Raw genomic sequence first — 15238 nt, 5'->3', positions numbered from 1 at the left:
CACACTTACCCAATTGCAAATGACCACATTATTATATTTCTGTACATATAACATACAGACATATGACAATACTAACTAATGACGATATATGATAATTAAAATATTATTAGAACATAGTAAAGTAATACAATTCTAATTCAGTGTACACTAGGTAGGACACTACACTTACCCAACATGACCTGAGCACTGAATATTATCATAACAAAACACTAGTACATTTTATATAGACAAAGAACAATATGCCTACCCATCAAGGAAACCAATTAGTGGCATAGCAAGGGGGGGCAATAGGGAAGCGAATGGCCTGTGGTGCTGGGGGTGGTCCGGGCCCAATTCAAATCATCTGGGTCGGCATCATTGAAGACTCGGTCGCGCACTCCATGTAGTCATAGAGAGACATTGTACAAACATTTACACAGGCTGCTTAGCATGCGGCCCCGTCTCCTGCACCACTTCCCCTCCATCCTCCTTATTTTCTGCGCAGCTTCCTCAACAGAGTTCCGGCTCCCAATTCACCCTGACTCCATCCCCCTCCTCATATTTGTCCCATCCTGTCTGTATCGCTGCTCACCCTCTGTGTCTGTCACCATATTTGCATTAGTTTCTCTTTCTACAATATGTGTGTACCTGTCTCTCTTTATGTGTACTCTTCTCTGTTCTCTACTTTGTATGTATGTCTTCCAATGTCTTCCATCCCAACTGTTCCCTTCCTTTTTTTCTCCCATCTGCTACCACAACTCACTGTCCACTTGCACTATCCCATCTCCCCCTTGTCTTCCATTTCTCCCCTTTTTCCACCTCTTCTACAAAACCACAGCAATATACAGCAGGAGGTGGGGCCACGATGACAAAATACACAGCGCAACACCCCCTGCACGTTCAACCTGGACCTCTGTCTCTGGGATCAACCAGAGGGGACTATTTAAAAGTCGACTAGTATATTATAGAAGCATCTAGTGACTTCACTGAGGCATAAAACACGGTGTGTCCCTTGCAATAGCAGCAGCTCTAGTTCATAGTGAATTGATAGGTTGAATATCGGTACAACCAAATAAACTGCTTCTACTGTAGGTAGGTAATAGATCCATGTTAAGGGTTACATGGAACAAAATTTGCCAATATCCTGTCACCCCCCTTGCTATTGACTGTTGCACAGCGAGATGACAGGTGGATGCCTGTTATGCCTGGATGAACATACAGATGTCCTACCTGCAGTGCTGCCTAGGAGCACTATGTGCTGCATGTGATTTATTCTCATCATTATGTGCACATTTCCATAGGAACAAAGCTGCAGTTGGGGTTTCCAGCACCAAGGAAACCCCCAATCCATCCATGCCCCCATGAAATCAATCCATCACCATGCCAAATATGCCTCTCTATTCGCACAGTAGTAAATGTAAAATGTGTTTCTATTCACTATTTATTTTTTATCATTGAGAAGAAATCACACATTGCATATAAACATTAGTCAGCACATGTATAAGCTATTGCTTTACAGTCAGTACCAAAAAACATAATCTGACATGGCATTCATACAAAAAGAAAAATACAAAAAATAAAGTATCACTTAGCATATCAATAGAACTATGAGATTGAATATCTCTCCTGACACCAAACATGGAAATTCAAATAGAATTCCAAGCTAGAATGGGGGGGGGGGGGGGTTGGATCCATTAGTAATCAGCTCCATATTGTACCATGTTGCCAGCCCAACCACCCTCCTAACATGATCCCTAGTAGATAATGGCAAAGTGACCACATAAGGGAGACAAATCTATCTAGTGAGCATTCTCTATTTACTATATCTACCCGCTCAACTACTTATATGTTTATGAAAAAGATAACAAATAAAATGTATTAGTAGTATTCAGTTAATGTGAGAAAACATATTTATAGCAAAATAAAGGGGTAGGTTGGAACCCTGGTGACGTGCAGCGGAGTAGCTCCGGAACAGCTGTAAAAGCTCTCCGATATATTGCCACTCATTTATCATCGCATCCCATATAGGCGTGTAGTAAAATGAGTGAAACTTATGTACTGTAATAAAGCGGTAATGTGCGCTATTGGCACATCTCAGAGAATTGATTTCCCCCTTAAAAGTATTGTAATGTAATTCATTAATTGGTATAAACAAAAGGGGGACTGTTAAAATACATTTATCTCAGTACATATAAATGCAATGTGCGGCTAGGTTAAATAAAATTATTTATTTTAAGCTTCAATAAACGTGTATCAAAAAATCGTGTTTCACTGAGATAATCCTGAGCTTCTTCAGAAGCAATGATATACATGCCTCTGAAGAAGCTCAGGTCATCTCAGCGAAACGCGTTGAGGAGCTACCTGTACAGTCATCTATCTTGCTAACAACTCTGTATGGACATTTCCATTGGTCTGTTAATCTTCCTATAATCACACTGGTCTAACAGGAGTCAATCTTTGCATCTGGGTAATATCAACCCGTACCCAGTTCTGTATTCAGTGAATAAATGGATAATAGAAGTCATATTTTGGAGCATATGGTCTCAATTGTATTGTTTTTATTATAGTCCATGTTCACTTCATAATGCGAATCACCTTTATTTAGATACACTTTTATTGATGCTTAAAATATACAGTATAATTGTATTTAGACTAGCCACATATTGAATTTATACGTATTTAGAGAAATGTATTTTAACGCTGTATGCACTCCCCTCTTGGTTATATACATTATATTCAGGAGGCTCACACCATCCTATTTTAGGCAGCGCAATATTTGGGTCAGAGTGTTTGTTTTCAAGGTAATTCATTAGCTGGGATGCAAATGTGGATACATATTCCAGCACTAGGATAAGTCATTTTACAGGAAACTGCAGTTGTTATATACCACTGTGTAGTCAAACATGCAGAGAGCATTTTTTTATGTAGCTCAATAAACTTGTACAAGGTGATCAAAATAGATATTCCCTCTCATAGCTAGTTTACTGGCTGTTCCTGGCTGTTGTGCTGTGGTTCCTTCTATTAAGACCACTTCATTTATGAGCTAGAAACTGTTTCAGCTCCCCTTATGAGGGCCTGAGACCACATAGAAACAATCCCATAACCCGCTGTGGTGCGGAGATCACCTGTACCTACACTGTCATTTCATGCTGACGTCACCAGATTTAAAAATCCTCATGCTAGGACTGTAATGTACCGAGCTCTGACAAAACGATATTCTGCAGAATGTGCGGTGGAGCCTATCTCTCTATTGTTTGAGGTTGCTCAGGATTGTGAATTAAATAGCAGTTACACATCAGAGTGTGCTTGGCACGTATCGCATGTTCTAAAAAGTATGAGGAGCCCACTTTCTAGTCATGGAATATGTACAAATGTGGAGAAGAGGTCAGTGGGAAGAATTACTGGGATTTGTGCTTTCTTCAAGGCCACGAGCTCTATGGATATAGATGTAATAAAGTACTGTCAAAGTAAAAGACTACAGTAAAGAGCTGGTGCAAAACTAAAATACTTTTTTAGAGTTAAAATGGGACTGCACCCCTCCTCATGGAAAGGAACACTACTAACGTGCATCCTCTCCATCTCTTGATCTAATTGCTAACTCTTATTTTGCTAAAGGAAACGTGGTTTCTGCATTGCTCCAACACACGATGTGCATCAGTACGCCTTCACCGTACGTTACTAGGAACACCTTCAGTTGACCCAATTCCCATCCCGTTTCTGTACAGAAACACTGGCAACTGGCTCTGGAAACCCATGCGTCTTGTGCAAATCGAGGCACACAGCTAGTTAACAACCACTGTTGCATGGCACAGCGGATGATTTGTGCTTTGTAGATAACACTGCTTTCTCTATCACGTTTCTGAACACGCTTCTCAGACATATGTATGCTCATTCATGTTGCCCTAAACCAATAATCACAGCCCGCCTGTCCTATGATTAGATACATCCCCATTGGACTTTCCAATAGGAGCACGTTTCAGCCTCCTGGACTGGGATTCTTGCCTTCTAGATGTTCTGCAATTTTCTACTAATGGCTATTTTGAGTATATTGTACACATTGATTCTGGCTGCTTTTTAGTTCATAATAATAATAAAAATATTGCCACTGGCTAAGTAGCATACTGGACCTGAACAACGCAGGAACCAATGAAGCAGAGAGAAGTTAGATGAAGACAGTGATCAGTTTGAATGTTTCTCATTAGTTTAGATACATGTTTTAAATGTATTTTTCATTAATTCATTATTGCCTAATATGTGATGCTAATGATTTGCCCATTTCTTGTCTATTATCCTTGACTGCAACTACCATAGTTTCTGTACAGTATACTGGGGTTTGCGTTGAATAAGGGCACAAGTAATGGAACAAAGCAATACAACCATAATTAATTATTGCTTATTGTCATTCATTATTGGCTTCTGATATCCAGAAACACAAAAGTCCCAAACAATGATTTAAACCTCCATGTACGTGTACTATGGAAAGCATACAAGAGGAGTGCACACAGCTTATGGGTAAGAATGTCACTGTCAAGGTCCCAAATTAGATGGTTATTTTTACTTAAACACAATAATAAAAGGTGGTAGTTTGCTTCCAACAAGAAGTGTCATGGCAGCAGGGAACCTGGTAACGGAGAGACGTATTCCAGTACTGAAGGCCTAATATCCACAAGGTTTTAAAGCAGGAAGAGAAAGGGGCAGAAAGCACCAAACTGGTAGGTTCTTATCTGCCTTCACATTCTGCGATTCTGCATGAGAAAAATTATTTGTCATTATTATAGAGGGATTTGAACCCATGCTGCTAAACACACCGCCCTGATTTGAAAACGGATGCGTTATGGGAGCAGCGACCAAAACAGCTCTCCTCCTCCTCCTCAGCCAAAAGCAATTTCTTTTTCTAATTTTAGTTATGCACAAGCCTGCGGGCATCATGAGCGTTTAGTAATTAGTTTTATAATTACTGCTGTTTTGCTCGCTGTCATTCAATTTTTCTTACAGCCCGGCCCGGGAATGCAATGTCTCTTGCCCACAGCTGTGGAAATTGCTCTACGATTAGAAAGCAAAAAAATAAATAAAAGAAACGGAGATAACGAACAGCAACAGTCTTTGTTGGGTGAGATGCGATGCCAAATTTCGCCTGCTTCTGTTAACCCCTGCAATACTGGAAATTAGACGTCTCTGGATGTGGTGCAAGCACAGTAGTATGGACAAGAGTTGAAATCACTGAACACTGGTATTAGCAAACATCTAGGCTTTTACTATAGTAAAAGAAAATGACTAAGAAGAAAAATGTATGTAAAAAGGCTAAGGAACAGCACACACCTGCCTTAAGAGGTATTGCACTGAAAGAGAATCCTTCCTTAGAAAATAGCAGGCAGTCGTTTTTCCCTCCTCTAATAATGTAGGTGGTGCTGTTGTTGGTAATATTTTAACGCTCACCTCTGATAAGGTAAATTCCTACTCATTCACCTAAACTGGGATTATATAGCTGGACTTTGGGCCTGATTCAGACCCACTCGCGAGCGGCTGTCCGCTCGCAAGTGGGTCGATGGTGTGCACTGTGCATGCGCACGACGGAGGGAGCTCCGTCGTGCGCATGCGCGAGACGCGACGAGCGAAGGACTTTCCTTTGCTCGTTGTGTCTGATCAAAGGGGGCGTGCTGTCGATGTTGATTGACAGCACTCCCCCTTTGGTGGGCGTGCCGGGGGCATGCCTCCCAGACGGGGGCGTTCCCAAGGGAACGCCTACCGTCAGAAGTCGGCCCCACTGACATCACTAGTGATGTCAGTGGGAGTGATTTTGGCTCTGATAGAGCCAAAATCACTCCGGGCCTTGCGGTTGAGAAACTCAACCGCAGGCTTCGCCTCGCAGTGGCGATGGTCGCGATGGTCAAGACCATCGCGACCATCAACCTGCACGCTCGTATAGGCTGTGGGTGGTGACCCACAGCTATACGAGCGTCCAGGAGGACGCTCCATAATTATGGAGGTGGGCCCTGATTCAGAGCGAGCGCTCTGGTCAGAGCGTCCGGCTCTGAATCAGGGTCTTTGTGAATGCCATCTGGCTTCCTGTGGTGCTCGTGACCAAACCTGGAAACATGTATTTGTAGAGTACTCCATAATGGCTGTCAGCCACTGCTTCCATACTACACTCATCACAGCAATCACTTTCGCCATCAGCCCCATAGAACTGTAAAGCTACGTACACACTAGACTATATTTATGGACGATAACTGTATCGTTCAACAATATATCGTTCACATCGTCCATTGTGTATGCAGTGAACGATCAACAATGCGCGCTTCCGTGGGTCGTTAACGATATCCCCAGTGAACGTACAGCTCAATCTGGGGATATCCTTCATGAGGCATGGACCCACTCTCCCCCCCCCTCTCCATCGTTCCCGCCGTCGACAAGTGTGTATGCACTTACTCATGTCGGTACCCGCCACGTCCAATATTTCTCATCACACACATGGTCTAGTGTGTATGAGAATTAAGGTGTGAGCTGTAACTTTATAGCAGAAACAGAATGGAACCTGAAGACACTTCTGATTGGATGGAAGAGTTTATCCCAAGTTTCTTACAACTTTGTGTACTATATACATATCTGGATGTGATAAAAGTGCTATTTGTAACAGCATGAATGTATTGAATGTATTTCTGTCTTCCTATGTTCTTCGCTCGCTATCTCTTTCCTCTGTGCCCCCTAGTCTGTCTCTAGATTGTAAATTCACATGAGCAGGGCCCTCTTCCCTCGTGTTCTTTTACTTTCCTCACTTATTTCATCATCTCCTACCCATTATTATTAGCAGCTCCGAACCTCAGTGTTCAGCTGCCACTGTTTTTGTGAACAGTATGAATGCAAGTGCAGCAGTAATTATGTAGCTTTTGTTTGCACTGCTTCTGTTTATGTATTATGTGAGGCGCTGCGGACCCCTTGTGGTACCATATAAAGTATGATAATAATAATAATAATAATGATAATAATAATAATAATAATACAGAATAATCATTTGGTAGCTCACAAAGGAAAATTTATTGGACCCAGATAACAAGTGTATGAAAACCATTTATTTCTTTAATATGTGTTTCAAGATCTCAAGGTGTTTAGTTCTCATGTAACTACACAGTGGCATTGAAGCTTATTTACAGTTGGACACATTTATGTCAAATGTCAGATGTAAAACGCGTCTGCAACATGACTTAATTCCCTATGTAGGCTGTGCCAGACACATCTGCAGCAGTAGTATATGCATCAGGCTTGTTCCAGGAGTAACAGTAAAATATGAGAATGGTTTCCACCTGCCATAACAAAAGTATGGAGACTTACCACTGTTAGTGCATAGATGGCCACTTTGTACAATTGTCATCATCATTATCATCGCGTATTTTGCAACAGATGTCGAGCACCCACACTAGAAACACCAAATCACATTCAGCTACAACTATGTCAACACAACCTCACTGTATTTGTCTTATGTTTGTATTCCACTTCCCTCCCTCGGCCCAACTCTCTAAGCGCAAGTAGTCATAAGCGCAAGTAGTCATAAGTGCAAGATGCAATCAAATTTACATATGGATGGAAGTGTAAGTCTATTTTGTGAGCATGCACAATACAGAAATGCATATGTATACATAGATGCATACAACCAAACCATAGATGCATACAACCAAATCTATATGATCCCAATTGTGTTTAAGTGTATATATCCACATATAGTCCTTGTTTCTTTCTGTAATTATGCTCAGTAATATACCTGTAAACACTACCAAGTAAAATAAAACCATCTGAAATAAAGGTTGCACTTGAAATGGTCCTACCTAATAATAGTATGCTTTCCCACAGTATGCAAACACAGTGAAGTTTTCCACTTATCATATGGAGAAGCAGATAGAGTTCCTCCATATATCAGTTATTTACCTTACAGTTCTATTATTGGGGTCATGTTATTAGCATTGTAAAGGTGCACATACAGTACATGCTGCAATGCAACTAACATTGTAATATATTACTATCCATATTAGGGCACTCACCAATGATCAGTATAATACCATCATTTAATGCTGCAAATCACAGTGCATTTTTTAAAGTAATATTCAGGCCTCCTGACACTTTGTTAAGCCCTATAGTCACCTGCGTTTTTAAAGCATGTCTATGTATGGGCTCATAGAGGTTCCCAGACCAATATATGAGAGTAAATGTAAAGGTGTGTGACCTGGGACAGCAGATAAGTCTGGTCATGATTACACAAATTGGCACACTCCAAGTCGCTCCACACAAAGGCTGCACTAACTAACAAACCATGGGAACCACCAAAAACACTGTGTCATGGAAACCAAAGTCAGTCAGACTGTGCTATTGTTTATCCAACATAGAACTGTAAGTTCCCTCCGAAGTCAGCTTACATCTTAATATTTCTCCATGAGAACTCCTTCCTTGGCTACTGTAATCAGCATTTTATATAGCTCTCCTTCTTCCACTACAAGTAATCCTCAATAAAATCAGAAATCAAAATAAACTATCTGATATTAATGTTACATAACAAATTTATTAGAAGACACACACAATATAAAATTGATACAAGGCAGGATTTCCCTGCACCAGAGCCTGGATGGCATACAGCTTATCTGGGTGAGTATACACGTCATAGTCCGGGGCTAGCGACCTGTAGTTTTCCAAGATTGGCCGCTGGTAAGGAGGTCCTGTGCAATTGCGGCCAACAGCCAACGTGTTTCTATTCCGTAGAGTCTCTGGTGCTGAGAAATCTTGTCACTATTCTGCCTTGTGCACTGAAGGAAGGAGGTCTTATGGAGGAATATTAAATATAAGCCGACTTCGGAGGGAACTCACAGTTCAATGTTGGGTAAACATTGGCGCAGTCAGACTGACTTTTGGTTTCCATTACAAAGTCTGGTCACGATGGCTGCATTATCTCAGCTGTGTATGATCTGTCTGCATGGCCCAAGTACTGAACACTCAGATCATCCAGATTTGGACACAGATTTGTATTTAATATGTATTATCTAATCAGGTGTATGCGCGTGGGCATGTTAAGATGGCTCATGTAAACTTTCCTAAGAATCATAAAATAAAATCTCTGTTTCCACCTTGAAGTGAGAATTTTTATTTTACTATGTTTGTAATGCAGCCCCATCCTTCTTTGTCGGTATGTAGTCAGGAAGCCGACGATCAAAATGCCGACTGCTGGGTTCCCGACTGTGAAATCCCGGCATGGGACTAATGGTAGGCGTCTAAATACCGACGCCTATCATCAGCCCCACGACTAGATCCTGACGCTCGGTATACCGAACATAGGTAAGTCGGGTGTTGGGACCTGTTAGTCGCGGGGGTGGAGAAGGGGGGTTAGGTTTAGGCACCCCCGGGGGGGGGTTAGGATTAGGCAGCACCCCTATGGGAGGGTTAGGGGGAGGGTTAGGATACTTACCAGGAGCGTCGGGATCCTCATCTGCCGGACTTCCGGCGTCGGTATTTCATCCGCCGGGCTTAGGTCCGGCAGTATGTCATACCGATACCTTTTTTGTCATATAGATAAATGAACATCCTATTTCCTGGTATATAATTATATAAAGAATATAAACAATAATGCTAAAATAAAATGTAATAGTGCATACTGAAATATTTACACATTTAATCGTTGCAAACTTTCTCAAAATGCTAAATAAAATCCAAAATGTAGACTTTTGTTTCTGAGATGGGCTTGCAAAGCATTATGGGATCTCATATGCTATATGAATTGTGCAAATTGGCCAAGATAGGGTTAATATCACACAGCCTATGTTTGCAGCGCTGTCAGTCACTGAGCACACCAAACTCATTAATCTGCCATCTTTGTTTACCTCATTGCACAGCCTGATTAAATGAATGATTGCTGACAGCTCTATGCATTTTTATTGTGCATACCCCAACAGCAAAGAACCGTTTAATGTCAGCTAGTATGGAGCTTAGAACGACAAGGAGCTGAAGCTGAGATGCGAGCCGTTCAGATTCTTCAGTTAGGGGCGCATCCTGATATAAGGTCTGAAGTAAGGTCCTCTGACAGAGGATATTCTCAGGCCTGTATTTTAAGTGTGTGCCTAAAATACTGCAGATCTTAAGGTGTGGTGCTACCATTGATTATACAGGAGGATGCCATTTTGTAGGCTAAGCCAGTATTCATGAAAATTCAAGAGAATGCATTATGCGTTCTATCAATTCACAAAGAATTAGGCACATAATAATGTACCTTATGTCTCTAATTTACTGAGCAGTCCACAAAATGGCTGCAAGAACTATGTATAGTGGACATTTATACTGCTTGACCAAAAGGTAAGATGACAAGGTAGGGCTGTAAGTATCTTATGACAGATGTGATAATCTTGTATTATAATAATACTAAGCATTTACAGTCTGGGAGTATGAGATTAATTATGTCATATCCTCATTTAATCTGTGCAAATAATTGCAGTTTGTGTATGTCATAAAAAAAAGCTTTTAAAGTAGCCCTAATAATCCCAGCTTCCATAGGCTTACGTTAGAAAACTCATACCTTACATTATAATGAGACTGGGGTAGCGGAAGGCTAGGTGAGTGAGCTGTATCAGCTCATGAGTAATACATTGCAAGCTGACATGTAATGTAAATGGGGGACAACAATGCCTACCTAACAACAACTAGCATAATGCATGCATCAGCCATGCAAATAAAACAGAAAATAAAGTCAATTAGCAATTAAAAGAGTGAATGAAAAAATACTTGTAATAGTAATTAAAGGTATAATTGTGCATAGACATTTTTGTTTTAAATTTAAAGCAAAATGTTTACCTTTTCAACATGAAGCTGATCATTTATTCCTGGAGGCTCTCCAATAACTCAGTGATCTCTCTGCTAAACTGATCGATGGGACATCATCATCAGCACAGATTTTCCTCTCACTCCACAAAGGTGCACAAGAAAACCTGTGATGTTGGGTTACCGTAATAAGTAGTGATGTGCACAGCAGCGTTTTGCGATGGCACATCACCACTAATTGAGTTTTAGTGTGAGCCAGTCAGTCAACAAGCTACTTTCATGGTCATGTGATGGCAGAGTAAAATAATTAGTAATTTAACTTAATAACTGCATACTATTTGGATAAACAAAGGCCGTTATTTTAATTTTAAAAATCCCTTCAGCAACACACATTTTTCGAAGAATATTTGTGTCTTTTGGTTTATTTAATTCGAAGCTTCGAAACAGACTGGGAACTGAAAAGACCTCTAAACTAGTGTTTTTATTCAAAATGTTTAATGCCAGTGACATTTCCAGTGATAATACTTAACTCCTTTTCTTGTGTTTGTATGTTTATCTGAAAAGTGCTTTTGCACGTCTTAATTATGTTTAGTCTAAAATTGGTTTTATTGAAAGATGTCAAATAAATTATATCAAACCCTGATTACTTTGGATTGTAAATGTTAGAAAGCATTAAAATGTGATTGATCAAGTTTTCTAATACATAGCAATGTTTCAGAGTATTAATATAACAAGCAGGATTCCAATTTGTTTTTATGTAAACATTAATGCAAAAAAATGGTTAAAAAAAATATATATATTTTTTTAAACCCAGAAATATTCTATTGATACGCTACAATAGCAGGTCAGTGCCAGTGTGATGGAGGTGGAAGGTGATATAGCTTATTATGGATCTCTTCAAAATATAATAAACAGCAATGAGGTATCAACTGTTTAGGGATGCAGCAGCACAGCAATGTACTTGGCATTACAAACAGCATATTTTTTACTACTGTGTGTACCTACAAAAATTCTGCCATTCGAAAGTGTCTATAGTATATGTAATCAATATGTAATCAATAGAACGAGTTAAAGAGCAAAAACTAGACCTAAAAGTGCTAACAAGGCATCATGAAGAAACCGTATACAACAAAAGTTGTCAATGTTATACAAAGAATATGTCACATAAAGATGAACAGATGTATGACTATTGATATTGAATGGTCACAGCCATATAGTTTGCACACGTCTACATGAAGTTATCATCTCTTGGGCTGGTGTGACATAGGCCCTGATTCAGAGGCGTACACTAATGCCGCCCCTGCCGCGATCCTGTACACAGCTGCTGTGCAAGAAGATGCAAATGTTGCAGCCGCCGGGATGTGTATTGAGATGCTCACCGGCATCTTTGCAAATCCAAGTATCTGCGTACAAAGACGCATCGTCCGCAGATCATTCAGTGTTTGCAGTCCTGAGTAACTCTATGGTCGCACAGAATGTCTGCGTGAACTGAGCCATATTTATTGCGTACGGAATAGCAGTCGCAGGATATAACACATCCCCGTAAAACGGTTGTAGCCACCACGTCCTGTTACCTCCCCCAAACGCTCCCCAACTCTCAATCATACTGCAAATAAATATACTCACTGCGAGCGATTACAGTAATGTACCTTGACACATGCGCAGTGCGGCTCAGACTCATGCGCAGATGGGCGATAATCGCTCAACTGCGAAAACATCGACATAGCGTACATCTCTGAATCAGGCCCATATACATGAATAGTAATGTGAGTGTGTGCTGCACAGAAGCATCAGTAACACCGGCAGAACGTAGCGCTCCAGCTTACACCGTGTATGACTGTACATTGGATTTAGTCTTACTAAAGCTTTACTATTACTACTAGAAGATATTATTTGACCAAGATGTTGACCTGGAATGTTTATTAGAAATCAGGGGCGTATTAAGTGAGGAGGGGGTCTGTGTGCATTCCCCGTCCGGAGCCCCCTCCACTCTCCTCGGCTGCCGTCAACAAACTGACAGCAGCAGTAGAGTCCAGGCACTAGCATGCGCAGGGCACCGGGAAAATGGCGCGGCAGCCATTTCCTCTGTGATTTCCTAATGCACATGCGCAAAATGCCGGGAAAATGGCCGGGGCGGGTATTTTTCAGGCGTTTGGTGTAGCGCTACTCCATGGGACTTCGGAGAGGTAAGCGTAAAAATAAAAGAATGGGTGCCCTGGACCTGCACACCCACCACCCATTATAAATACGCCCTTTTAGAAATATAGAAGGTCCAGCTCCCTTAGAAATCTATTCTAGCCGCTCATAGAGGTAGCCTCACTCTCATGGGCTACGTAATAGCTGAGTGAGGGTCAGAGGGAATAGTGAATGAGGTAATATAATGTAATATTAGGCAGTACTTTAAGCTTAATTTTGCATAAAAAGTCTGCAGCTATTGCACAAATGTCTCTTTAGTGTGTGAGCCTATTAATGTGTAGCACATTAAAGCGGGTACCTTCACAATACATATATGGTAACATACCCGCAATATACTGCCTGGGAATATGTTTTAGGTTATTGAAAGCCAAGTGAAATGGTTAATTTTTCCCCAGCTAGAAGCACAAAAATCTAACATGAGATAAGGCTGGTGAATGGATACCCACCTTTGACAGAGGTGTTTGGAGGCGGACCTTCCATACGTAGGTTCCATGGGGGGTCTCCTTGGTTGGCAAAGTCTCTCATCTTCAGGTAGCTGATGGTCAGCCGGATAATGGAGGCCTTGTCTAGCTGACTGGTGATGGCTGCAGGGAGAGGCAGCAGTTTGGCGAGCTCGTAAAACTCAAAGTTCTCCTTCCCACGCCGGGAGCGAGCAGCGTCCCTGGATTTCTCTTTCCGCAGGGCTTGTAAACTGATGAGGTAAGAAAAAACTGGGATGAAGCAACTAAGATAAACATAATATCTAGCAACTACTAATATCAACCCGTAGAACAACAAATGAAAAGAAGCACATTGCTATATTCATTAATTACCACAATTGGCATAATGGTGTGCATGGGAATTCTCACTTCATTCACACGTGATTTGCATCCTGGACTCATCGACTCATCAATAACATGTGCCTGTAAATGCAGACAACATGTATGCTCATTCATAAACCATGCATCCATGACCTGTATACGTAATAAGTATTATGACAACCTTTACAGTTACCATGGTGCAGTTCCTGATTTCTGTTGATAACATTCTCATATCCAAGAAACAACTCACATAAGACGTGAGAAAATGTGTTTATATGATCCATGGCACCAATTAGCTTTTTAAAGGTAAAACATTAAAAGTATATTTGCATTATAGCTATCTTTCATAATGCATAGATGCCCATAGCACTGTTTTAACAGAATATCATACATTTGAGTTATTGGCAGTCAGCCCTACTTCACTATGTAGACAAATTCTAAATCAGACCATTTTTCCAGAACTTGTTTCACGAGGCACTTAGGGGGAGATGTAGTTTTGCTATTGTGCATGAGCCGAAGCCGCACCACGCACATGCAGTGATTGGTTAGTGACAGGTAGTCAGTAGTGATGTGTGGTGAGGTAAATGGCTGGGGAGGCACTGGTTAGTATCAGAGCCAGATTAACACATACATATATGAACCCGAGGCTTCATGTGGGCATTATACAAAGGTGCAGCAGTATATAGTGCTGGAAATTTGGTCTGTATTGATCAGGAATGTGCAAAAAAGGTAGAAAGTTGAGGCAGTGCCTCACCTGCCATACACTTTTTACTCCAGAGTTTTGACTATAAAAATGATTAGAATAATACAAAGAAGATATTTGTAATATTTTCTTTAAATGTTACTTTTGTAATTTTTATAGTCAAAACTCTGTAGTATACCTAAGTATGACAGGAAAGGCACTGCCTCACCTCACCGCACATCACTGGTAGGCAGCGTTTGGGGGAGGTAATTGGGGTGGCTAGAAAAACACAGGCGGGCCCAGACTGTTTTCTGGGTTAACCCTAGTGAGCCTCTGGAAATCTGTAGACAGATGGAGAGGCCCCGGCATCTTAGTTGAGACGCTCATTCTGAGACAGCATAAGTGTAACTGCAGCAAAGACGAGTGAGGACACATCTGTACCTATTATTTATCTAGCACAGTCTATGAAGTGACAGAAGTTGATTGTTTGCTGTGGGCAACTTCTCCACTTTATCTCTCTTGAAGGTTTGATACATCATGATTTGTCTGTTTACTGCAATAACTTCAATGTATATTCATCCAATTTATACAACGTACTACCCACACATTCATGGCTGGAACAATTCCACTTCTATGAAGGGACAGTAAAGGGGAGCTTCCATTGCCAAACCCACCACTAGTTTATCACTTTTATATAAAGCCCTATAACTACCACTAAACACGTTACTTAGTACTTTGTCATTGGCGTATCTATAACGGGTTCACCCATGTTTAATACTCTACGGAGTCCCAT

At 41.0% G+C, this 15238-nt stretch overlaps 1 protein-coding gene across 5 annotated transcripts in view; it reads right to left on the bottom strand.

Moving 5' to 3' along the window:
• The window catches only part of NPAS3 (neuronal PAS domain protein 3), a 475522-nt gene that overhangs the window by 237748 nt on the left and 222536 nt on the right, over window positions 1-15238 (bottom strand). For all 5 annotated transcript variants that reach the window (XM_088456533.1, XM_088456536.1, XM_088456537.1 and 2 more), the window contains one exon: window positions 13410-13654. In XM_088456533.1, the coding sequence (XP_088312659.1) occupies window positions 13410-13654 (245 nt within the window). The remainder of the gene's footprint in view (window positions 1-13409; window positions 13655-15238) is intronic.

This window comes from Taudactylus pleione, unplaced genomic scaffold (assembly GCF_031769625.1).
Source record: "Taudactylus pleione unplaced genomic scaffold, aTauple2 ptg000707l, whole genome shotgun sequence".
NCBI lineage: Eukaryota > Metazoa > Chordata > Amphibia > Anura > Myobatrachidae > Taudactylus > Taudactylus pleione.
The sequence above is the reverse complement of the archived record's forward strand: the minus strand, read 5'-3'. Positions and strand labels throughout refer to the sequence as shown.